This window comes from Mauremys mutica, chromosome 11 (assembly GCF_020497125.1).
Source record: "Mauremys mutica isolate MM-2020 ecotype Southern chromosome 11, ASM2049712v1, whole genome shotgun sequence".
Classification (NCBI taxonomy): domain Eukaryota; kingdom Metazoa; phylum Chordata; order Testudines; family Geoemydidae; genus Mauremys; species Mauremys mutica.
Window position 1 is genome coordinate 6473359 of NC_059082.1, and position 26507 is coordinate 6499865.

The following is a 26507-nucleotide window of genomic DNA, read 5'->3' on the forward strand; positions in this document are numbered from 1 at the left end:
AATTCTGCAAATTTTATTTGTCAAAATAACACTCTATAATCACGCCAGTTTCAATTATTTTGGTAATTTATTTCAAAATACCTCTCTGTAAATATGTCTGTTACAATACAGACTCATGCAAAAATTTCCCCAGGGTTAGAGAGTTAAAGAAACCCCTGTGACAACCCAGTTCCAGTTTCTTGGCCCCCCTGTTCCCCTCCTAAAAGCCCAGCTGGGAGGTCGGACACCCACAACCCCTCCCCACGAGTCCAGCCGTGGGCCCCCCAGCCAATACACCTGAACCCCCCTCCCCTGAGCCCAGTTGTGGGGGTCCCCCTAGCCCAGATACCCACACCGCTTCCCCTCCAGAGTCCAGCTGTGCCGCCTCCTCCCCCCAGCCCCCCAGACACATGTCTCCCTACTGCCCAGGGATCCAGAAGGAGAAACAGCCTATGGCTGGGTCCCAGGCTTGTGTGGAGTTTCCCACATGCCGCCGTCTCCTTCCTTCAGGGCCTGTGGGGAACTATAGCTGCTAGGAAATTTCTCTCTCTCCCCCCTCTCCCTCTGGCAGTGTCTTCTGTGTGTGAGCTGGATTCTGCTGGGTCCAGCAACCCATAGTAGCGGCCAGCAGCACTGCAGCCCATTTCTGTGGGAGGGGGAAAGGAAATTATGTGCAAAAACATTTAATTTCTGCAAAATTCTGTGTTGTGCAATGGTGCAGAACTCCCACAGGAGTAGACTACCGGAAAATGGCCCCTCTCCCCATGTGCATCCAGGTTAAACAGCGTGGCTGGGTATTCTCAGCAAAAGACTCCCTTCTTTATGGAAAAGTTCTACGGAACTTCCTAAGGGTGAAATCAGTAGGATTACACTATAAAATTAAAGGATCTAAGAGCACAAATGAATTTTGATAGGCTTTTATCCATCATAAAGAATGCTATTGCGGGGAGATAATTCTCAATTACATCTTAAAAGGTAGTTAAAGCCCGTGGGAAAGCTCTTATTTTCTTTACTTTTGTAGGACTTTTCCTGGGTGTTTACACATCCTATGCGAAGAAGAGTCATTAAGTTTGGTAGGAAGCAGATTCCTACCCGTGCTGAGCCGAGATCCGCCCCTGGGGTAAGCTGGCTTCAGTGAGACTTGTGCCTGATGATGCTAAGGGCATAACTGCCAAGTTTTGTGCAGTGATACGTGTGACACTTCATGCAAAAGTCTTGGCTAATTTACATACTTGGCCATAGCCATAAATATCAAGTTATGCTCAACATGATTGGACAAGGAGCTGCAAGGAACTGGACAACTGTAGCTTGGGTAGGTGAGTGGGTGTCCGGCAGTGTAGGAATAGATGGGAGGATGCTGGAGGGAGTCTGGGGGTAAGTGGGCGGTGCTGGGGTGTCTCAGACAGTAGCTGGGGTGTATGGGTGGGGATGTCTGGAAGGCAGGTGCGAGAGCCAGAGGCTGTCGCTGGCTCCCCATTGTCTTTTGTGCCTGATGATACTGTTACTGCCACCTTTGCCGCCTCCTGCATACACCTTCCCCAGCAGCGGTATAGCAACACAGGAGGCAGGGAGGCTGTCTGCAGAGCTGACACTACCATAGCCCAGAGGAGACACTGCTGGTCATTCCTGTAGCCCAGCTTAATGGGTGACCTCTCAGCTGTGCGGGAGAGATGTGCGAAGGGGGCTGCCACTTGTGAGTGACACGTCAGATGCCAGACCGCTGGCAGGGCTGAAGTTTGCGTGTTTATGTCCAATCGTGTTAACTGCGAAGTGCTGTGACATCTGTTTGTATAAATCAGGAGACAACCCAAATGTCTTTTCCTTGCAGGGAAGCTGTTGCAGGGGGATTCTCTGGAGCTGAGCTGCAGGGCTGCCTCTGCAAAGGTGACATTAGAGCCGAGCCAAGCCGTGGTGTTGGACTGTAACCTGGCTTCTGTCGAGCAGTTGATCAATATCACGTGGAAGAAGAATGGGTTCCCATTAGTGGAGCAGGAGCACCATCGCGTGCTTCCAAATGGATCACTCTTCGTATCATCCCCGGCTGCTGCTAAGGAGAGTAAATATCCTGAAAAGACTGGCGCAGAGGGTAATTACTCCTGTGTCTCCCAGAGCTCCTTAGGCGCGGTTGCCAGTCAAACGGCTGCAGTTAGATTTTCAAGTAAGTATTTTTCTGGTATTGATATAGACTCTTCGGCCAGGTTTAAGAGTGGAGAAAGAATTGTCTAGAAAAACGTGGTTCCTTTAAATGCTGGCAGGCCTGAGAATTCTCTGTAAAATAAGTTACGACGTTGTCGTCTTTTCCCCTACCTCCCGGTTACATTTTAATTTCCCATGGAACCCTTCCAGATTCCCTCCTGACAAGGCCCTTCTGTTCTCAGAAAGCCAGGCTTTTCCTTTGGGACGTTATCTCGTCGAGTCCTTTTGTTTCAGGACACACGGTCTGTATACAGAATGCACTATATTTCTGAAGGCCAGATCCTCACTCAGCTGGCCTAAATCAGTGGGAGTCAGTGGAGTTATACCTGCTTACACCATTGAGGATCTGCTACCTTCTAGCATTTCTTCAGTGACAAAAAGCAGTTCCATCCTGTGGTTATTCTGTCCTTCCTCCTTTATTCAGTCTCTTGATTGGTTGTTTTTGCCCCAGTGTTATTACAGAAACTGTGGTGCTGGGTCTTGTTAAGTTGAATTATACTGGTGTGGGGGTGTGTGTGTGTGTATATATATAAAAAATTATACTGGCACATCCCGAGCTGCACTTTGATTAGCTGTTGATATTAATTAGTGTTACCCAACACATGGCAAGAAGAGTACCTAGGAGAATGACTTACATGGGACCTGAATAATGAGATCAGAGGTCAAAATATTTTCTTAGCATGTCACCATTCACCTAATTCCTTTGGGATCTGCTAGATAATTAGCACTGCTTTATGCTCATTAAGTATGGGGAAGTGAGAGGAGCTGTAGTCTTTGAAAAGTCTATCCTTGCCCCTAAAGATCGTTCTCCTTTTCTCTAGTGCATTCAGCTCACACATTAGCACAAAGGAGGAGTGCGGGGAAGTGGGAAAACAATACTCCAGAACAATGGATGCTGAAATAGACTGTGCTGGGGAGCAAGGGAGAGGAAATAAGGTCTGTGTGTGTCTTTGAATAATGGAAAGGCATCAGCCATTCTGACTTCTCCGCCTTACCTAAGAATTTCATGCTCTGGATGCAAACTACCTGCTGCGCTATGGTAGGTCCCATCTCCCTGGGCCCCGTATACAGGTTGATGAGTCTGCTACAGCTGTGGTTAAAAGAGCAGAGCTGACCGTAGAAAATGCAATATTTAAGACTCGGAAGTCCTTGGTTTGTTCCCCACTTGGGTTGGCAACCCACACTGGTGTGTCATGTTACCTATAACCAGTTAAGCTGTTAACATTTTATTATAACATGTTTTCTGTCATTGATGGTGGTGATTTTTTTTTTAAGATACCTCTGTGTGTGTCAGTATAGTTCCCTTGGAGTGTGCTGCATTGACATTTGTGGAGACCGAAGCCCTCTTTGCTCAGATAACCGGTCTAGCACAGGAACTGGAGTCCAAGCTTCTGCTCTCTGTGCCTGTCCAGTGGGACCACCCCACCCCCCACGATTGGAGGATCATTCAGACCACATGACTATTCAGTCCTCTCTCCCTCTGTTGCAGTAGCACTAAGGATCTCAATTATTGTCAGTTGTTTGTGGTGGTTTCTATGATGTGGATACTGGAAATTGGACTGACACTGAGGCCTTGCCTACGTTACAGGGGGAGATTGATCTAAGTTACACAACTTCAGCAACGTGAATAACGTAGCTGAAGTCGACGTACTTTGATCTACTTACCACGGAGTCCACACTACGCGATGTCGACTGGAGATGCTCTCCCGTCGACTCCCCTTGTGCTTCTTGTTCAGGTGGAGTACAGGAGTTGACGGATACTAGATGGACCATTGGTCTGACCCAGTATGGCCGTTCTTATGAGATCAGTAAATTCCATCTGGTAGCTAGCAAGCAGTCACAGCAAAACACACTAAGGCCTTATCTACACTTACCAGGAGTTCCACGTGCGGCAATCGATGCACTGGCAGTCGATTTAGTGTGTCTAGTGAAGACCTACTAAATCAACCACCAATCACTCTCCCGTCAACTCCTGTTAATGGGTATAGGGTCTCAAAAACGGAACGAGAAACCACAATGGGATTGAGAGTCTCAAAACAGGGTGGGAAGAACAATTCTGTGAGATCCTGGCACAGGTGGCAACTAAAAAATTTCAGAGAGCTAAAGATACGGAAGCACCGTTGTAACTGCAAGGAGCCAGATTGTGCACTGGGGTGCCAGCTGAGGAACTTGCCATGCCGACCTCCCCTTTCATGCCTAGAAAGGGTCTTGTCTGCTTCTGTTCTGCTCAGACCTGTAGGATGACCCTTTGTGGGTTCAGGGATCTGCAAGTGTGCTCGGACTTGGGCCAGTGCACGAACATACCCCTTCCACCCCGCAGAGAGCCAAAGCATGTGTATTCGGAAATGCCTTTAAAGGCAGGGAATGGGGAGCTGTTTGCAGGCCAGTTTCAATCAAAAGTGGCTTCAGATGACGAGTGCTGCAGAGCAGAAGACTCTTGCACCAAGAGTGTTTTGATTGTATGCAAGCATTAATACATAGAAAGGCATGACCGATAATGTGGTGTCTGGTTGGTTGGCTTTCATTTTTTTGTTTGTTTGTTCTGTGGTTCCTTATCTAACAGTTACCTCTTTAACACCGTGAATGAGACATGCTTTGGTAAATAATGGAGAGAAGCTAAGTGGCACTTTTGCAAAATGTACAATAAAAATCAATGCATCTGTCCTACCCGGGTACTTGGTTGTAAATTACAGACCTAGTTTAAAAAGCAAATAATTTTAAAGACATTGTCAATTTGAAAATCACACTTTTCTCAAAATAGTTTACCTGCTGTTGTTTACTAGTACTGTGAATTTAGAGAACGATATTTGGATCTGTTTTTTCAGTTAGCCAGTGTCACTCTTTCTCCTGAATAGATGCTCTCCCCTGTAATTTGTTTTGGGTTTTCACACGTGGCAGTCGTTTTCTTAGTGTATGCGCAACATGCCTCAGGTAGCACATGACCGGGATTCATCACCGAATTTGGTCTGCTGTTTGGAACATTTGCATCCCTGGCCCAGGCCAGGTACTGAGATGAGGTGCGACATGAACGCTGATCTATGCCCCCCACACGTGGCAGTAAGGGATGGAAAACACAAGAAATAGAAATTGTGCAACCACAAAACTTGGCAAGGGGAGCCAGGGTTGGAAACACAATCTGCTCTTAAAATTACTTGATTTCAGATGAATGGTATCCCTTTAATGTGAGCATTTGCCTGGTAATTATTATTATTTGGATTATGGTTGTGCCTAAAGACCACAGTTACAACAGACGTCCCATTGAGCTACATGTTACACAAACACATAAGTAATTTAAAAAAAAATCTACACCACGAAAGACAGAAAACATGTTATAAGAAAACGTTAACAGTTTAATTGATTTATATGTAACATGACATATCTGTGTGGGTTGCCAACCCAAGTGGGGAACAAACCAAGGACTTCTGAGTCTTAAATATTGCATTTTCTACGGTCAGCGCTAAAAGGCCTCTGCTCTTTAACCACAGCTGTAGCAGGTCAACCTCTATCTGTGCCCCAGCCACCAGTAGAGGGCGACAGAGTGCCACACAGGGTAAGCATTGGTTACATGTGTAAAACGTAAAGGATAGATGGATTTACGGGATGGATGGATTTACTGAAAGCTGTGGGTTCTTACAGGGGGGGTAGTTCACAGTGATTGGCACCTTGCAGGACAGGGCCCAGTACACTAACAGCATTACTCATAAACTACAAAAAGGAAACCAAATATTAGAAGTGTTGAACGTTGGGGGTTGTACTCGAACTTGTCATGAATAGGCTAGTTTGGGAGGGTGAGTGTTTCCCTTTAAAAAAGGGAGGCCTTCATTGGCATAGCTCCTCCCTTGAGTCAATCTGAACAAAAGAGAAGAGGCAGGGTTGTTCTAACTGGTATGTTAGATGGATTAGTGAGACCCGACAGTACCGGGGACCCTGGCAGGTGAAGTTACCCCTTGCGTTTTGTAAAATGAGTTCTTAGGAACACCGAGGATCATTAGTAATGTTTCATTGAACTAAACAGAAAATGTAACAAAGGAAAATACAATGGCGTCCCAAAGTGCTCAGATATCATAGAGTTGAGTGCAGACTGGCTAATCGGACAGACGGGTGCACTGACACAGTACTGATGTAGGTGCTTCAGGACTCAACATTTTACAGGCGTGTTTAAATATCTCTCCCTTCCCCCAGACAAAAAGCCAACCAAAAACAGTTTTCATTGTTTTATTTTTAAGATATGAATACTTTTCTATTAATATTAGATTTCTTAAAATAATTTAACAAAATCTAAATATTGGACCGAAACTAAAACTGTGGTGTCCTTTTAATTATAGCTGTGTTGGGAGATCCAGTAACTAATTACAAACAGTTACTTTTACACGCGTTACATCTGGGTGGCTCTGAAGTTGGCACTGCCCAATAGCAGGTTGCTGGTAATAAGTTACTGTAAATGTATGAGTGTTCTTGGTAATGGATAACCCTCAATAAAGAAGTAAGGATTTACAGTAAGGTATTACTCGTAAAGTTTCAAAGTAGCTACACACTCTTTTTTTGCTGGTTTCTGCCTGCCCTGTGTATTTGTTTCTTAACCTCAGCTTGGATGTTGCAGTTAGTGGTGCCAGTCTGGGCAGAAAAGTGACTTGTATGGTACGTGCTGGCATAAATAACCGTAAGGGCTGCTGGGAAGACTGACTCTTCGTGTTTTCTGAGGAATTTATGATAGCCCACTGCAGACTCCCAGATGTGCTGTGGAAATAGAATAAATGACCTTTAAAAAGCAACTTAAATTTGACCCACATTGTGCATTTCTGCACAGCACTGCCTGGCGCGTAACTGGCTGCTGTGCACAGGTTTCTGACCCCAAACGCACGATAATTTCTCGAGCCTGCGTTTTGGTTTGTACACTGAGATTCTGGGAGGGGCCAGTTGAACTGGTGCTGACAATTCCAGCACTGGTGAGTGAGCAGGGAGGGAGCATGGATTTTTTTAAAAAGGCAGTCCCTGGGCCACGGCTTGTTTTAAAAACCAGATGGAGGGGCTCTTTGGAAAGGGCCTTCAGACTAGCCATTGAAATGCTTGGAGTCCACTGCGTGTACACTTCTGCCAAATTTGAAACTGGGATTAGGCTGCAGCTGGTCATTCCATCTTGATCAAGGGGTAGCTACTGCAGCATAGAAGCATGATGAGGCCAATCCTATTCTGTTACTAATGCCTGTAGCTTCAGGCGGGCCACTTGCATTACCCAGGAGGGCAGGGTCAGGCCAGTAGGGAGTGCAGTGGGAGCGGAGAGCTCCTGCTACTGGAACGTCTGTGGGGCTCTCTCTAGCCCCAACGAAAACCAAGAGGCTGGCGTAAATTACCATAGTCCCATTGAAGTCAATGGAGCAATGGCAGCTTATACCAGCGGAAGATCTGCCCCCAGATGAATTAGTTAAAGATGCTGATGAAGCAGTTTTCTTGAGGAAATAGTCTGGGGAATTTTGCTGGCCATTTTGAGATTGGAAAACAACACTGAATGGGCCAGGACCTGATGGAACTGGTAAAACACAAGGTTGTTTAGTTTGGTGGCTGAGGTCCCATTTGGGAGCCAGTGATCTCTCTCCATGTAGGCTGTGCGCTCTTCTTGGGCTGGGTGTCGGGTGTCTCCTCTTTAGTGATGCCTTCTGCTTGTGAAAGCTCAGCTCCGCCTTCACTCCATTAGGTAGCAGCAGGGCAGGGACTTAATCTTTGGCAGGGAAAGAGATTTGAGGAAAGGCCAAGCTGGCAGTAAAATGGGAGCTTTATTGCAGACATGCTGATGTCCTCAGGAGCCGGGTGTGTTTTAAGGCGCCCTGGGAAGTAGCTGAGAAAGGTATAATGGATTTTGGTCCCAAGCTCTTGGTTCCTCCAGTTCAGTGACTCTGACTGCAGGTGCCAAAGAAAACCAGGTGGTGCTTTTATCCTCAAGACTGCTCGACCAGGCAAAGTCCACGAATCCAGCCCAAGGCAGAGGGAGCAATCTGACTTCTCAAGCTCCCTGTGGTGTGTGCACCATGCTAGGAAGAGATGTAAACAGACCCTCTGCTTTGCAGAGTAAGACTTGGCTGCATCAAATCTTCTGTTTGCCATCATCCTCAGAAACGCGGGTCACGGCGCCAGATTCTGCTGTCCACTTGCCTTCTCGTAGATTGAATTGGCAGTAGAGGCCTCATGCTCGAGTCCGCACCTTTGGGTGCCCACGTGCCAATGTGATTGCCCAAATGTGGAAGCTGGGCATCCAGCTGAGGTGCCTGGGTTAGACTATGGAACCCACAGAACGTACCCTTGTATTGTCACGTTAGAGGCTATTTAGACCTTAAGATAGGCCCTTAGGCTTCAGGCCTCATAGGGTTATAAACTAATCAACCTCGCTACATCTCTCCCAGGATACACTGGTGATATTTGCCCCTCACCTCCACTCTAGGTCATTTGGTGCAAAGCATGGAAAGTATAGTGGGGTGGAGGGAAAACCATTCACGTACACAAGGGAGATCTGTGACCCAGCATGCAAACCCGACCCCTGCTCTGCCCCTCTTGAAGAGTGAGGAGAGCCTAGGTTTGCTTCTGACTCATTGCCAATGCCTGCCAGGTGGAGGCGAAAATACACAGAAATGGGCAGGCAGGTTTCTGGACCTAAAGAAAAGGGTGGGGGGTGGGGAAAGAGCTGTCCTCAAAGGCTGGAGCCGAAGCACAGAGAATCAGCGTGCTCAGACCAAGAGAAAAACAGCAGCAAGTCCCAATGTTCGAGTGTCAGATTTCCAGTGCTCAGTGTGACCTTTCCCAAGGAGATGCGCAACCCCGGCCTGGCAGGGATTGGCCCCTCAGGCCTTCCTACCCAATCCCCTTTAAGCCACCTTGGTCCCAGAGCCAGGATTCAGCAAGGCAGCTTTCTGCAGGGCTGCTGACTGAAACATTTCCTTTGACACTGGTTTTCAGCTCGCCATGAGAAGTGTCTGCTTTCTGCAGAAGAGTTCGAGGTTTTGTCCAAAAATGACTGGTTTTGCTTATTTCTGCATGTGGGTGCGTGTGGAGAACCCAGCTCTAGATTTGTCCCGTTCTGCCTGGTTCTTTTTACTGACCTTTCTGTAAAAAGTTAAAGAAAAAAAATCTGTCCCGTGTTGAGTGAATACAATAAACGCTCAATCCTCCAGCTGTTGCCAACCCCAGAGATATGTGGCCCCCTAAGGACAGTCGGCTTCCAATGCAGGACAGACTAGAATTGCAGAGGGTGGGCACGCATCCAGAATATCTCAATAATGTTCATTTCCAGAGCTTCCTTTATTTTTACAGTCAGAGTAATCCCTCGGTCTGGATTGAACTGCAACAGATGTACTCGTCTTGTTTTTAAAGGGTTTCTTTGAGCAGCGGGGGTTGCAACCCCACTCTGACACTGCGGTGTTAGTTTGGAGGCGTCGTTCTCCAGTCCCCTCATGGAGAGGCGGGGATGCCTAAGACTCAGCTGCTGTCCAGTGAGAGGCGCTCTGACCCAGGTGAACTGTGCAGCGAAGGAGCATGGGCGGGACCTAGAGAGGTTGGGAAAAAAAGGGCAGGAAATAACAGGTTGCATTCTGCTGTAGGGGTCCACTCCTGCGACTTTCTGAGCACCCTAGTGAGATTAGACCCCTGGATGGCAAGGAGCTTGCATGGGTATTACTGAGGGCAGAATTTGTCCCAGTGTCTTTTGACGAGACGGTAAGGAGGAGGAGCAGTCACTGTATATTGCACGGCCCCTTTCTGAACTCGAGGGGAGAAGTCCTAGACAGGGAAGAGCAGTAAAGAGCGGTAGCAGCTGTCTAAGTTGCAAAGACTCTGCGCTGTCTGTGCTGTCTCGCAAGGTGACTACCCGTTTATAAAAGGAAGCGGAGATGAAAGGAAGGGCTTTCCAGTTCAGGCTGGTATTCGTTTCAGGCACAGAAAAAGATCTCTCGAGAGCTGAGGCATTAAAATAATAAAACGACGTAATATCCTAGATTAAAGTCCCTCGCATTTGGAAATTGCCTTCAGAGCTGGTTTAAGAATGTGAGAGCCAATAACCAGTCCTTGACTTAAAAACTAAGCTAGGTTAGAAAATAATGTGAAGGCAGTAATACTTTTCTGTGCTATAATACCTCTCGTCCTGTGATCCTAATGACGGTGAGGCAGGTAAGTAATATTAGCTCTGTTTGCCACTGGGGAAACTGAGGTACAGATTGGTTTGCATTTACCCAGCATCTTCAGTATGGAAGCCAGGGGTCCTGTGCTTGCCCATTGAAACACGCTTATTCTAGTAGAAGGGTAAATAGACCCTGAGCCTGTCTAACGCGTGTTTAACCGTGTGCTGTGTGAATAGTCCCACCCAAGTCAAATGCTTCTCACAGTGCATAAAATCTTTGCAGGGTTGGAGCCATAGTTGTTTGGTTATCAGTTTCGGTAGGGTCTATGTGAACCAGTTGGTTTGCTTAGGAAATATTAAGCATACAGTGTCCCAAAGGCTGGTTCCTCTCTCCTTTTCTCTTCCTGCTGCATACATTTGCAGTGCCAGATGAATAGCTACTAGCAGTATTTAATAAACTGGGTGACTTTTTGGGCTTGTGAAATGCCGGGGATTGGACAGGAGACAGACCGGTATAGTGCAGACAGACACTGGGTAAATTGTGATGGTTAGAGATGGGAAAACCACCTCGGGTCAATTCAGCCCTTCTCCCTGTCAGTGCAGGATTGCCTGTCTGCCTTACGCCTCTCTCCGATCGGACAGAAAATTCCTCACCTTACACAGCACTTCATTTTACTCAAAGATTCTAAAAGCAAATAAGCTGTGCAGAACATAGGTCACAGCGTGTAAGGCCACAAGGGATCATTGTGATAATCTAGTGTGACACCCGCCCCAGCCCCTGTATAACGTCAGCCTTGCACCTCCCGCATCGACCCCAGGAACTTGTGGCTGAATTTACTAGAGAGCGTATCTCGTAGACGAGATGGCCTCTCTTGAGCTAAGGACTCTGAACGATAGAGAGTCAACTACATCCCTTGGTAAATTATCTCCAAGATTAATTACCCTCATTGCTAAAAATTTGCACCGTATGGTACAGCAATGTGCCTTACAGTTTAACTGATCTGGTTTTTTTGGCTGGTAGCCTGTAGGGGAGACCAATGGAAAAAATACTGGCTTAGAAACGGGAATTATATATATATATATATATATATATATATATATATATATATATATATATATATATATATTAAAAAAAAATCCCAAATTTTTGTTTCTAGATCTTTAGAAATGGATATTTGTAAGAATATGGGGAAAGACACTCCCCCTCCTCAATCCCCCCCATCTTCCACCATGCTCTATCCCATGGCATCCAAATTCAGATGAACTATCTAAGACTTGTCGCTCCTCGTGTGTGCATTCATATGTCTCATTTTATTACCATCTGCCCCGGGGAAAGTGCTGCTGCTTCAGCGAGCATTTGCACCTGACATAACATATTTATTTCTGAATCGAGGGTGACGAGGAAGTTGATTAATGAAATGCATCCCCCAGCTCATTTTGTTTTGCAGGCTGGAGAGAAGCGTTTGCGACATTAGCATTCGTTTCGTGTGAGCGGAGTATTCCAAGGGATCTGTTTCTGTGCAAGCGGAATAGAGCGCCGTGGTCGATCAGAACTTGTTTACGTGCAGGTGGAGTTATTCTTCATGCTGATTGCGTCGGCCATGGCTGATTAATGGTAGGCGATAGAACAAGACTTGTCTGAAAGACGAGGGAGAGAAGTCGTCAGCCAGCAACCTTTTTCTCCTGGAAGGTGGTGTGTTTCTGTCGTGAGATGAGTCTGTGCTGCAGATCCTGAATGTGGCTCGGGGACTCTTTTTTAATCAATAGGATGATGCTAATAATAATAATAATAATAAAAAATGACAGTTCTTGGCCCTCATAAAGCATCCAGAGATCTCCAGGTGCTTATCATGAACTTAGCTTCATGATGCCATGTGCGGTAGGTAAATACCAGCAGAGTGAAGCACTAAAGCTAGGAGGGTTGGTCAAACACCCACTGAAATCAGTGTCAAGACTGTGGCTTTACTGGGAGTTGGATGAGTCTTAAATGACTTGCTGAAAGTCCCACATCAAGCATGTAGCAGAGCCTGGGATGGACCACATCTCCTCCTGCCTCCCAGTCCTGTGCTTTAAGCAGATCATCTTTGCTGCCTAGAAATCTATTGCATGGTCTATTTCACTCCCCAGAGTGTGCACTAGCGAAGTGGGCCGGTCAGGTCACATGTCTCCTGTGGAGTCAGTCAGCCACTCGCAGGGATTCTGCTGGAAACCTGAGACAGTGGTTGTGGAGACAGTCCGTGCCTTTCTCCAAATAGTCCCAGAAATTTGGGACCACTGTGACATTTAAGGGCTTTTGGCTCCCACACTGGAAAAGGGAAAGTATCAGACGGAAATGAGTCGAGAGTCTCAAAGGGACCGGTCAGAGGAGACAGTCTGTCTCACCAGGAACGTGTGAAAGAGATTAAGTTTGGAAGCTATGTTCAGGCCTGGCCAGGTGACAAGGAATGCAGCATCAGCAGGAAGGACCTAGCATTTTTCCCCTTAATTTATGGGGTTGCGCCAGCTATTGTTACAAGAGAAGAGGACAAGTCTGACAGAAGCTCGTCTCCTTTGTGGGATCTGGTTTGCCAAGCTGTATGGGCTACCTGTCCTATGTAAAGCCATAAGAATTTCTCCATCAGAAAAGAGCCTGGAGTCACATAGCCCAGCATCCTGCCTGACTGGCTGAGACTGGATGCTTTAAAGCAGGGGTCGGCAACCTTTCAGAAGGTTGGCGGGGAGGGTAGCTCAGTGGTTTGAACATTGGCCTGCTAAACCCAGGGTTGTGAGTTCAATCCCTGAGGGGGCCATTTAGGGATCTGGGGCAAAAATCAGTACTTTGTCCTGCTAGTGAAGGCAGCAGGCTGGACTCAATGACCTTTCAAGGTCCCTTCCAGTTCTAGGAGATTGGTATATCTCCAATTATTATTTATTTATTTTATTTTATTTATTATAAGTGGTGTGCTGAGTCTTCATTTATTCACTCTCATTTAAGGTTTCACCTGCCAGTAATACATTTTAACGTTTTTAGAAGGTCTCTTTCTATCAGGCTATAATATATAACTAAACTATTGTTGTATGTACAGTAAATAAGGTTTTTAAAATGTTTAAGAAGCTTCCTTTAAAATTAAATTAAAATGCAGAGCCCCCCGGACCGGTGGCCAGGACCCGGGCAGTGTGAGTGCCACTGAAAATCAGCTCGCTTGCCGCCTTTGTCACGTGTGCCATAGGTTGCCTATCCCTGCTTTAAAGAAAGGTGGAAACCTGCACAATGTGCATAATTGTGCAGTGGTATAGCAAAGGGGAAATTCCCTCCTGGCTCCCAAGCTGGAGAGCTCATTATATACCCTGAAGCCCCAGTATTGAAAGCCTGTAGGATTTGTATCTTCACTAGTGTAATTGCAACTGCCGATATTATTGTTAGAAACGTCGGAACGTTTTTGAAACTCGGTAAGTCTCAACAGTATCCTGGGACAGAGAGTTGTGTGGTTTCTTTCTGTATTGCCGTTAAAAATAAACTCGTCTCGTTATTTGGTTCAAATGCTTTTTAATTTCATCGGGCACGTTCCCACACTTCTGTTTTGGGACGGGGTGACTAGGAGGTTCTGAGCAGCTTTCTCAGATGATCAGCCATTGCAGTGGCCTGGGTGCAAAAGACCCCGGCTGTTCCACAGGCAGGCTTCAGGGCTAGAAAGGTTTCTGAAGCTGACGGTATAATTATGACACCTTTGTTTTGATGCAGCTGTGATCCTCTCCTTTTTCCTTCAGAAAGATGGTGCTGTTCTCAAGTGTTGTGGCAGGTTGTACTTCTGACATCTTCACAGCATGGCAGCAAATCTCTATGGTTACAGCCTTGGGGGCTGACATAGGACCAAAAATTGCACCTGAACCAATGCTCCATTTTATGCGGCCTTTGGATTTCATTAACCCTACAGAAGCAGGCGGCATTTAAATCTCTGCTGCCTTTGGACAGACTCACATCATAGAAAGCCATTTTATCCCCAGGTTCAGCTACTGGAGTCAGCAGATTGCAGACGTCCTGCACAGAACCTTTACATTCTTCTGAAATCTTGCTGCCTTTCAGAGAATGAAAGACAACGGCAGCGGAAGGATGTTCTTCCTTGATGCAGAATTCTCAGATGCCTGTGTCTTTCTGCACCCAAGTCCTGGAAGGAAGGAGAGCGCACGCTTCTGTCCAATGTTTGGCCAGTTTCCATTCCAGACCAATGGCCCAATAGAATTGTGCTGTCGAATTCAGACTTGTCCTCTGATGGGACCACCTAGATCCAGGAATCCAAATGTGTATGTGGCATGTAATCTGTCCTTTTCTAAATGGGAAAGGTGGTAGATAGTTGCTTGGATTTCTTCTTTTGCCAGCTGGGTTCAGAAGTAGCCCTAGCCGGCTGATGGCATCTAGGGAACTATGTTTGCTGTAGGGCTGGGCTTTGAATTCAGTCTTCGTAGCGTAGATGATGTAGCAGTGGCCACTGGAGACAGCGGACAGTGAACCCTGCCGCATGCAGCAGCGTGGGATATTTCACCCTCTCTGAGTTCTCTGCAATGCTCCCTGGGAAATTTGGTAGCACTTCGTGGACTTCTCTGGCAGCTTTATTTCCAAACAAACGGAGTCAGGTGACCTCATTTTTGTCAACGGTTCGGACACAACATAGTCAATGCTGACATGCAAGAGAGACAAGGTGGGTGAGGCAGTATATTTTATTGGACCAACTTCTGTTGGTGAGAGAGAGAAGCTTTTGAGCCACACAGAGCTCTTCCTCAGGTCTGGGCCTGAAAACTTGTCTCTCTCTCTCCAGTAGAAGTTGGTCCAATAAAAGATATTACCTCACCCACCTTGTCTCTCTAATATCCTGGGACTGATGGGGCTACAGCAACACTGCATATGTCATACAAGAGGGCTGGAGTAAGAGGCTGATCTTTATTTACTGGTGTCAATCACATGCCATGAATCAGGATACAAAAAGTTATACCCTGGCCACATGGGAGAGTCAATACACTGATTTTAGGGATTACTGTTACACATGAGACCTGGTTGATCTGTGATGACTTCTAGTTCAAGTCTGTTTACTATGTAAATAGATGTTTAGTCAATTAATTAGATTGGCAGGTTTCTCAGAGCCCTAAATATCCTCAAAGTGAAACTATGGAGTGTATTGTTTTTGCTCTACCTGTTAATCACGACATTTGTGAAAGCTGTTAATTTACTTTAAACAGTTTTGCAAGGGATGGTCTATAAAATTACAGTAATTGTAGCTGTTGGGTGAACATATTTGCTGTGTCTGGAAGGAATGGTGCTGTAGTGTATCACGTTTCTGCCGGCAGAAGCTGAAAATGGCTGTCAAAGTGCCACGTTATATGCATGATGTGTAATCTAAACGGGTGTAGTGCAATTGTGTTAGGAGGGTCACACGAGCTTACAAATAGGAGTAGAAACAAACTTGCTTGTAGGCTTGTCTCGCCTACGTTCCAGTTGCTTAAAGGAATAGTAGTTGTAGTTAAATTGCACGTCCACTGATATTAAAGGACATGCAGAATTGGAGTCACTTTCCCCCCCCCAAAAGAGTCATAAAACATTTTAAGTGTTGAGGAAAGATCCCAGACTGGCTGTCCCAGTTTCCTTCTAACCCATCCTGGAATGAGCACCTCCAGCATGAGAGGGTAGTTTCACTACTTGCTCCATTGGTGATGGAACAGATTGCCTACTACCGCTTCAGTTATTGCAGGGGGGTTTTGGGGGACCCCTGCTGAGACTACCGACTCATTGCACACACAGGCCACAGGACAGTCACCAGATATTACCTGACCTGGAAGCAGAAGACTAAAGGTCAAAGGCTCTGCCTATCGTTTCTAGTCGCTGGGAGATAGGTGTGTGCGAGAGAAGCAGGAGCAGATCTACAAAACTGAGCCAGGCAGCATGGAGAGGGCATTGGGCTAGGGCTCAGGAGATCTGGGTTCCATTCCGAGCTCTGCTACTAGCCTGCTAGGTGACCTCTGGCAAGTCACTTCATCTCTCTAGGCCTCAGTTTCCCCTCCCACTCTTTGCTAGTCTTGTCTATTTTGAGTGTAAGCTGTTCTGGCTGGGGTTGTGTTACAGTGGGTTTCTATAATGTTCCAATGGGGCCCCAGTCTCAGCTGAGGCCTCTGGATGCCACCATCCAAAAATAAATACTAATAATTATAAAAGGAACAAAGGTAGAAAATAAACGGAGACAGAATTTGGTAGCAAAAGGCAGCGCAAAAGACCAGAGAGTCGTTTTGAGACGGCTGAAATTCCAGGCATAGACTGCATTTTCTGACCAGGATATAATGTCTCCGGCAGGGAATCTCTCCAAGCTCAGAGTCTTCTGCGCTGATGGGACTGAGAAGGGTGGGGTAGAGGCATGTCACTGTACCGCAGTCACCTCTCGAGACAGGGTTAAAAGTGTGATCAGAGGGGGCTTAGCTCCAGCTGAGTGTAAAATGTCAGTGGAGGGTCGTGTGCTTGGTTTGAATGTGCCATTAGTAAACGTGCAGCGTGTGTTGCCGTTTGGTGTTAAGGCAGCCTTGCAGAACGGCGCTCCCTCACCTGCAGTGTGTAACTTCGGCGACTGGAGAGTAAAATACGAAGTTTTTCGTTCTAACCATCATCCTGGGAAGGGAGGGAAAGTAGGTTTTATGGCTGGGCTGGTCAATTTTCATGACAGATTTGCAAGGCTGAATGAAAACTTCCATCTAAACCTGCCAGAGTGGTTTGAATAATGCTGAATACATTCATGTCTTTCACCGTTCCATGCCAGTCACCTTGCCCCTTCAATGCCCACAGTGCTCCACCATTCATTTTTCCACTGGAGTGTATTCCTGGAGGGCTTAACCAGTTCCTGACCCCGGGCCCATGAAAAATGGCATTGTGGTAAAATGGTGAATGGTGCTGTGCAGGCTTCGGCCCTGGATCCGACCTCAGGGCCAGATTTTGAAACGCTGACATCCCCTGAGGAGTACTGTCCTTCCTGAATTCAGGGGGACTCCTAGCAACGTGCGGTGCTACCCCGCAGAGGAACAGTTCTTACCCGGCTCTTTCTCCAGCCAAGTCCCACTGCATTTGCTTTGACTCGTGATTTCTCCTTTCACCACACAGCCAGCAGAAATCAACGCCCAAAGGGGAGGGCCTTAAAGTGTGCTTGGATCCCGCTGCATTGCGTGGGTCCTGTTAGAAACATTGCGGCCTAGGGGAGAGTAAGAAATCAGCCTAACAAATAATTTCACACTAATGTTAGAATTACTCTTGGCAGATAAATTTGAGCCTGCTGAGTACAATTTTATGCTTGGCATAGCAACAGCGTTCCATATTTTCTAGCTCAGACCTTTGCTGTGCATTATGGTGCTACTGTCATTTGTGTTCTAGGACGGCACAAAGCATTTGTAAGGCAGGATAGGTTTAGTCATAGGCAGTTTAATGGAGATGCGTTTAAAATAAATTCTAACTCTTCTGGTTGAAGAGAATAAAAACCTTCCACAGCCTATTAAGGATGCCGGCGTGTTGTGTTCAAAAGTCTATTGTGTGACTAAGACATTTTAGTGATGCATTATGTAATAGCCTGGCCAAATTTATATACCAGTGCTCATTTCTGTGTTCTTGATCCTGCAGTTCCTTGTGCGATGCGGGACAGTGAGCAGAAAATAGCTGTGATCCGGGGCACTGATCTTGCAGCACTGAACTCAGTGGGAGTTTTGCCATGCACTTTAGTGGGAGAAGGATCGGGCACCAGGGCAGGTCTGAATAGACACTAACCATGGGTGAAAGAGGGTAGAAACAAGAGCAGAAGCAGGTCTCAAGCCCCTTACTCTAAGGAGCAAAATGTGACAAAGGGAGCCGGGGTTGGGTGTGTTTTAGGAGGGAAGCACATCACTTTTCATTGTAACCAGGCATTTAGGTACAGGCGCTCCTCTGTCACCTCACTCCTGCTAAAGCAGGCCTCACGGCAAATCAGCTCCTTGCTGAGAGGCAGAACGGCCTTGTGGATAAAGCACTGGATTGGCACTCAGCGGGCAGGTTTCAGCCCCTGGCTCTGCCACACCCCCCATGTGACCTTGGGCCAGTCCCTTCACCTTTCAGTGCCTCAGCTTTCCATCTGTACAATGGCTCTAATAATACTCCCATCGCTTACAAACTCTCCGGGGCAGAGAGTGTCTCTCACTGTGTCGATGCAGTGCCTAGCCCAGGGGGCCTGACCTTGGGTGTGGCCTCCAGGTGCTAGTGTAACATCAATTAATGCACAAGTGGGTTCTCCTGCTTTACACTCGTATATATAACACTTGTGCTGGGCAGAGCTGAACGGGTGAAATTCACCCTTCTCTGCACAAATTTTGTGGCTCATCCAATAACAAGCTGGGTCTCAGATTTGGTTGTCTGTCAAGAAAGTATCGTTCTCCCCACTTCTAACGGGATGACTGGAAACTGAAGGGCCATTTAGCAAAGCAGTTGGGCAGGCAGACAAATGACCTGCTGCTTCTGCCATTCGGTTACATTTACAGCAAAAATGAGGCAGGAGGCCAATTTGCATGTTCAGATGCCTCTGGTAACACACCCAGGCTTGTTAAGGGCATGCCAGCTAGCGGGTTGGAGGACAGCGAGGAATTACATTTCTCTTGTCCGGCCTGGTCATTTTGTAGTGCCAAGTTTTACCACATAATAGGAGTCTTCCTAGCTTATACATTGCGTTATTATAGATTCGTGAGTGTTAGAAAACATGAATTCTCTTCTCTTCTGATACAGCTTCTCAAACGACTGAAAATGTGTTTGTTTCTCAGAGCACAAATTTCAAGGCATTAACTCTCTTCTTTTTTCCAGGTTTATCACGTTTTTTTCAGCAGCCAGAGTCTCAGACAGTGGAAGAAAATGGTATGGCCCGATTTGAGTGTCGGATCGAAGGATTGCCCTCCCCTGTCATCACCTGGGAGAAGGATCAAGCGGCTGTTCCTGCAGAGCCCAGGTGAGTGGCCAGTGTTTTTCTTGGGTTAATAATAAAAAAATTAAGAGCCGAGTGTCTTCTATAAAAATCTGGAATTTAAGGGGTGGTGCCAGGGCAGTTTTGGACCTAAAATTTAGACTTTGTAAGGACAAATGTTCTCAGAACCAACATAAATGTATCCATAAAACTTTGAAAAAAGAAAAGAAACTGCCCTTCCCCCCGAATAGCCTTCCCCTGCAGTATTTGCTGCATTAGAGCTAATGTATAAGTTGCAAAGGATAATTTCATAGAAGTGAAATTGACTAATAACCAAAAATGTCAATGAGTGCCGGATGTCTATTCATCAGGGGCTGTGTGAACTCTTGACAGTTGGTAAGTATCCTTTTGCCCATTCAGTGTGTTTAATGATTGGCTGGGACTTGGACACTCTGGCAACGGAGAGAAATAACAAAGGAGACAAATAGCGTAAAGAGTGTCAGGGAAATGCAGATATTTGATATTTTGCCAAGTTTTTGGTCCTGCAAAGATTTAAGGACGTGCTTAACTTCCTGCATAGTGAGTATCCCCATTGACTGCCTATTTGCCGTGCGTAGAGTCAAGCGTGTGAGTCTTTGCAGAGTTGGTGCCGAAGGTGGTGTTTTGTCATAAATCCATGGCCAACTGAGACTGCGTGGCTGCCACTAAGCTGTGCAGCTTGGGATGTGGTGTTTCACAGGTGGCGCTGAATGCAAAGTTTGGTTCTGAAGACATTTCCAAACTCTCTTTCTCAATCTGTTTCCCTCAGAGGTTTAACAAGGGCTTAAAGATTCTGTTAATAGATCCTCTGGGACGATCCAGGCAGAACATGGACTTTCTGTTAGCAAAATATATACAAAATTAAAAAAAGAAATTCGTTCTGCCCTGCTCCTTTGTCTTAATCAAAGTGTGTGTAGTGTGGGAACGAGAGGAGGACCCCGGGGGCTAGTGGCTAGGGTGACCAGATGTCCCGATTTTATAGGGACAGTCCCGGTTTTTGGGGTCTTTTTCTTATATAGGCTCCTATTACCCCCCACCACCGTCCCGATTTTTCACACTTGCTGTCTGGTCACCCTGTTCTGCAGACTTCATAGCTCTCTCTGGATCTAGCGATGACATTATCCTTTAGTCCCTTAAAGTTTGGTAGGTTTCATTTTCCGCAGGAAGAGTCATTCCCCCCGAGAGGAAAGTTAAAGGGAAAAAAGGATTAAAAAAGACCCAACAAGATTCAGAAATGATTTGGGAACAAAGGCTGTTTCTGTAAGAATAACTGTTTATATCCTTGAGGCTGTCATGCGGCGATCTGAAGCTTGTGGGAGGTTGTTGCTTTGTATGAGAAGAAAAACAAGTGTTTAAAAAAAAAAAAAAAGGTGGGGTGAGGGTGGGGAGGGAAGCATGCCATAGATAGGGCAATGGCTTTTTAATATGACAGCTCGATGGATGTTGCGAAATTACTTGCGTGGAGATTGCTTTCAACATAGGCGGCTTGAAAATTGCTTTCCTTGTAACAGCCAGACATAATCGTTGGCTTCAGATCTTGCTTTTAAATCATGTTTAGCTAATATACTATTTCAGGGAGATTTGCTTTCTGTTGTTGACTTTATACAATCGACTTTTGAAAGAATTAAGTGTGCCCAAGGAAGTGCTGGCCACGGAACGTTTGCTCCGTCCATCAGCCATCCCCCTTGTGCCTAGGGGGTCTCAGAATGCTGGGCAAGCTTAGCTGACACAGATGGGTGCCAGGACCCAATGGCAGCATTAACCCAGAATCTCTCTGCAATACCAGATTCCAGGCAAGCCTTAAGCTGGCCACTGATTTTTTCAGCTCACCTTTGTGGAGGCATCTGACTGGACCTTTGGAAGTGCATCCATTTGTGCCCTGTCTGACAGACAACGATGACCTACAATACACAGGCATATGGAAGTCAGATTTGATAGACCGTGAGCTGTACAAACTCAGTGTTGACATTGCAGCACTCCAGGAAACAAGACTTGCAGATGTTGGTTCTGTCCAAGAAGCCACTGACACCTTCTTTTGGCAAGGTAAAAGCAGCAAAGAAAATCATCTGCTCGGTGTGGGTTTCGCTGTGAGAAACAAGTGGATAAAGCTCCTAGAAACACTCATTTGGAAGTCAGAGCTTATCATCTCACTTAAACGTCAGACGACCATTGGCTCTGTGAACATCATTAGTGCCTATGCATCAACACTCAAATCTAGCCCCAAGGAAAAGGATACATTTTACAACTCTTTGCATCAAAAGAATACTGTCAGCTGAGCAACTTTTCCTCCTTGGTGACTTTAATGCAAGAGTCGGTGTGGACAACCACTCATGGCCAGATTGCCTAGGACATTTTGGCATTGGCAAGATGAATAAAGATGGCCAACGACTTCTTGAATTCTGTGCTCAAAACCAAATGTGCATTGCCAATTCATATTTTACAGGAAAAGATTGCCAAAAAGTGTCATGGCAACATCCACAATCGGGCCACTGGCACCAATTAGACCTTGTTATCGTCAGGAGGAAAGACGTACCCTTAGTGCAGAACGCTTGCGCGTTCCACAGCGCTGATTGTGACACTGACCACTCATTGATTATTAGCAAAGTGAAGATTACAGCCAAGAAGCTACATAGAGCAAAACCTAGGAGCAAGCTCAAGATCAGTGCTATTAACCCCAAAAAACAGAGGAAATGCCAGGATTTTGAACTTAGAATGCATGGGAAGCCATTACCAGAGAAGGCAGAGGAATTTTGGGAAGATTTAAGGACAACAATCCATGAAACAGCTTTAGGGGAAAGAGACCATCAAAAAAGGACCAGTTTGAAGAAAACAAAGCGGAACTATTACCTCTTACCAACATTAAGAACACATGACTGGATCAAGCTCTGTGAAGTCACGTATGACGGGCTGAAGAAAACTCTAGGTCAGGGGTCGGCAACTTTTCAAAGAAGGAGAGACAGTTTTTTGTTTTTGTCTTTGACCAAAATATTTCGAGAGCCACCTCACACGCAAAGCTACTTGTAGAGTTAGAATTGATCAACTAATAAAAGGTTCCCGGCCAGTGGGAGCGCGGAACCAATGCTTGGGGCGGGGGCAGTGTGCGGAGCCCTGTGGCCCCCCGCCTAGAAGCCGGACCTGCTGGCTGCTTCCGGGGTGCAGCGTGGAGCCAGGACAGGTAGGGACTAGCCTGCCTTAGCTGCGCAGCACCGCCGACCGGACTTTTAACAGGCTGATTGGCGGTGCTGACCGGAGCCCCCAGGTCCGTTTTTGACTGCATGTTCCAGTCAAAAGCCAGACACCTGCTCACCCTAGAGGAAGTTGGTGGCAAAACTCCGATTGATTTCAGTGGGGCCACGAGTTCACTGGCAGAATGTTCTCTGTTTTTATGGAGACTTTACTTTTGTTTTTTGTTTTTATCCTAACCTGCAATGAAGGTCATTTGGACAGAGAGGCTACGTCTGCTCTTTGTGTACTAAAAAAAGGATAATGCTAGAGTCTCCCTAAAATTCTGAACCATTAGGCAAACTTTGCTACATCGCAGTGGGAAATAAATACTGTATATACCCGTTCATTAGCCCGTTCATTTATAAGCCGACCCCCCAAAATGGATAGGCAAAAATAGCAAAAACTGTATAATCCTTTCATAAGCCGACCCTATATTTCAGGGGTTGGAAAACTTTGGCTGCCGGCCTGTCAGGGTAAGCCGCTGGCGGGTCGGGACGTTTTGTTTACCTGGAGCGTCTGCAGGCATGGAGCCCCTCAGCTCCCTGCGGCCGTGGTTTGCCGTTCCTAGCCAATGGGAGCTGCAGGAAGTGGCTCCCGCAGCTCCCATTGGCTGGGAACAGCAAACGGTGGCCACAAGGAGCTGAAGGGCTCCATGCCTGCAGACACTCCAGGTAAACAAAACGACAGTGTATTACATATTCAATTCAATGATTCCATGGAGTTTAAAATCATCAAATTTTGGTGTAGACCCATTTATAAGCCAACCCCGCTCTTTGGTGCGTCATTTTTAACCAAAAACATTTGGCTTATGAATGAGTATATACGGTACTGTGGCAAAGTCCCGTCTCAGTCTCCCCAGCCTCTGCTGTTTTTAGCTCTGGTGAGACTGGCTAGGGTAATGCAGTCCCCCTTAGGACTCAGGGGAAGTCTGTTCCCTGTCTTCTCACCAGTCTTAATTAAAGTATTTTTTTCCCTGCCTTGTAGGAGAGCGTCCTGCCGCTCTGCCTGGGGAGGCTTGCTGCTTCAACACTCCTGGTAGCCAGGCTCCTTCTCTCTCTGCTTTCCCCCCCCTTCCTTCCTCCCTCCCAGGAAGGGGTTTAAAAAGGTCTCAGGCAGCTCCAAGTTGGAACCAGCTGATCCTAATTACCCTCAGGTAGCTCCCCTCAGCTGATTCTAATTTGCTACCTTGGTAACCCTTTCTCAGCTGAACCTGCTTGACCTGTAGTTGCCTCTCAGTTGATAAGGAGGAGGGCCTTTTAACCCTCTGGGACTGACTCCTCCCCCCCCTCTGGCAACTGTCTGTCCTGAGTTTATCACACATCTCCCCCCCCCCCCCCCCTCCGCTCAACACTACAGGATTGGGCTACTTGGGTCGGCAAAACAGTGTACCCTTGAAAGGCCATCCGCGTTGCCATGCTTGATTCCAGACCTATGTTGTACTCTGAAGTGGAAGGGTTGTAGCGACAGGAACCACCTGGTCACTCTCGCATTTTTCTCTTTGTTGTGGTGCATCCACTTCAGGGGAGCATGGTCCGTGACAAGGGTAAACTTCCGTCCGAGTAGGTAATAGCGAAGACTTTCAATGGCCCACTTTACGGCCAGGCATTCCTTTTCAACTACGGCATATTTCCGTTCCCTGGGCAGGAGTTTCCTACTGAGGAACAGGACGGGGTGTTCTTCCGCTCCAACCAGTTGTGAAAGCACCGCTCCCAACCCAACTTCTGAGGCATCCGTTTGCAAGATAAACTCCTTCTCCCAGTCTGGAGCTACCAGCACTGGGTCAGTGCAGAGCGCGGTCCGCAGATCTGCAAATGCCTCCTCAGCCGCGCTAGACCATTTCACTATATCTGGGCCACGGGCTTTCGTTAGGTCAGTTAGCGGGCATGCCCTGGTGGCGAAGTGGGGGATGAACCGCCTGTAGTACCCCACCAGCCCCAGGAATGCTCTGACCTGTTTCTTCCGGACAGGTCGGGGCCAATTCTGTATTGCCTCTAACTTGTTGAGTTGGGGCTTTACCACACCTCTCCCCATTATATATCCCAGGTATTTGGCTTCTGCTAGCCCAATTGCGCATTTGGAGGGATTTGCAGTCAGCCCTGCCTTCCTCAAGGTGTCCAGGACTGCTTCCACCTTCCCCAAGTGCGTCTCCCAATCCGGACTATGTATAATGACGTCATCAAGATAGGCGGCCGCATACCTGCCATGTGGGCGTAACAGTTTGTCCATGAGTCGTTGGAAGGTGGCAGGAGCCCCATGTAAACCAAACGGGAGGACAGTGTATTGATACAGTCCCTCTGGAGTTGAAAAGGCCGTCTTCTCTTTGTCAGCCCTGGCCAAGGGAATTTGCCAATAACTCTTAGTCAGGTCAAGGGTGGACAAAAATCGTGCTTTCCCCAGTCGGTCAATTAGCTCATCTATCCGGGGTATAGGGTACGCATCAAATTGGGACACCTCATTCAGTTTCCGGAAGTCATTGCAAAACCTCATACTGCCATCCGGCTTAGGTACTAGGACCACTGGGCTTGACCATTGGCTATGAGACTCTTCAATGACCCCTAACTTCAACATTTTCCTGACTTCTGACTTGATCTCTTCTCTTTTCGCCTCTGGGATCCGGTATGGCTTTACATTCACCTTCACTCCAGGCTCTGTGAGGATGTGATGGTGAACCTCAGTAGTCCTGCCTGGCTTTTCTGAGAACACGTCCTGGTTGCGTTCAATCATGTGGATCACCTCCGCTCGTTGGTCAGAGGTCAATTCTGGGGATATTCCCACTTGGCCAGGCAGGTTGCTCTCGGGAGGGGGTGACCCTATAGTGACCACATGCGCTTCTCTGTCTTGCCAAGGTTTCAACAGGTTCACATGATAGATTTGTTCCAGCTTCCGGCGTCCGGGCTGTCGGACTTTGTAATCGACCTCTCCAACGGCTTCTATTACCTCGTATGGCCCCTGCCATCTGGCCAGGAGCTTGCTCTCTGCTGTGGGTACGAGTACCATCACCCGATCTCCCACCTGGAATTTTCGGGTCGTCGCCTGGCGATTGTAATATGTTTGTTGGGCCCCTTGTGCTCTCTCCATGTGTTCCCGCACTATGGGAGTGACTTGGGCTATCCTGTCTTTCATCTGCAACACATGCTCGATGACGTTTCTCCCTGGGTTCGGCTGTTCTTCCCAACTTTCTTTGGCAATGTCCAGTATGCCGCGGGGGTGGCGACCATATAACAGTTCGAACGGGGAAAACCCAGTCGAAGTCTGAGGCACCTCCCTGATCGCAAACATTAGGTACGGTAGCAGGGTGTCCCAGTTCCTCCCATCCCGGCTCACCACCTTTCGTATCATGTTCTTCAATGTCCTATTAAAACGCTCAACGAGGCCATCAGTCTGCGGATGATAGACTGATGTCCTTAGGGTCCTTATGTGGAGCATTGCACATAGATCCTTCATTAATTTAGACACAAAGGGAGTTCCTTGATCTGTCAGGATCTCTTTGGGTATTCCCACTCTAGCGAAAATTTGGATTAATTCTTTAGCTATGGTCTTGGACGTAGTGTTCCGTAGGGGAATGGCCTCGGGGTATCGGGTGGCGTAATCTAGCACCACCAGTATGTGCTGATGGCCCCGGGCTGATCTTTCTAACGGCCCTACTAGGTCCATAGCTATCCGCTCAAAGGGGACTTCAATAATCGGGAGAGGTACCAAAGGTGCCCTTAAGCGGGGTCGGGGCCCGTGTAACTGGCATTCTGGACAGGAGGCACAATATCGTCGGACCGCTGCATATATTCCAGGCCAAAAAAACCTCTGCAGAATTCGGTCCAGGGTTTTATCTACCCCTAGATGTCCCCCGAACAAATGGCTGTGAGCTAGCTCCATCACGCCCCTCTGATGTTTCTGTGGTACTAGGAGCTGTTCCACGACTTGCTCTTGGATACGGACAACACGGTACAGCAGATCCTTCTTGATCATATAATACGGCCCTGGGCCCTTGGCTCTCCCTTCCACAGGGACCCCATTCACCTCCACTACTTCTTTGCGAATGTTCTGGTATA

General features: G+C 47.1%; 1 protein-coding gene across 3 annotated transcripts in view; it reads left to right on the forward strand.

Annotated features, from left to right (window-relative positions):
- IGDCC4 (immunoglobulin superfamily DCC subclass member 4) overlaps window positions 1–26507 on the forward strand; it is a 178991-nt gene that overhangs the window by 55536 nt on the left and 96948 nt on the right. For 2 of the 3 annotated variants that reach the window (XM_044980919.1, XM_044980920.1), the window contains exons 2-3: window positions 1808–2137; window positions 19101–19242. In XM_044980919.1, coding sequence (XP_044836854.1) covers window positions 1808–2137; window positions 19101–19242 — 472 coding nt within the window. The remainder of the gene's footprint in view (window positions 1–1807; window positions 2138–19100; window positions 19243–26507) is intronic. The other variant, XM_044980921.1, reaches the window with a different exon arrangement.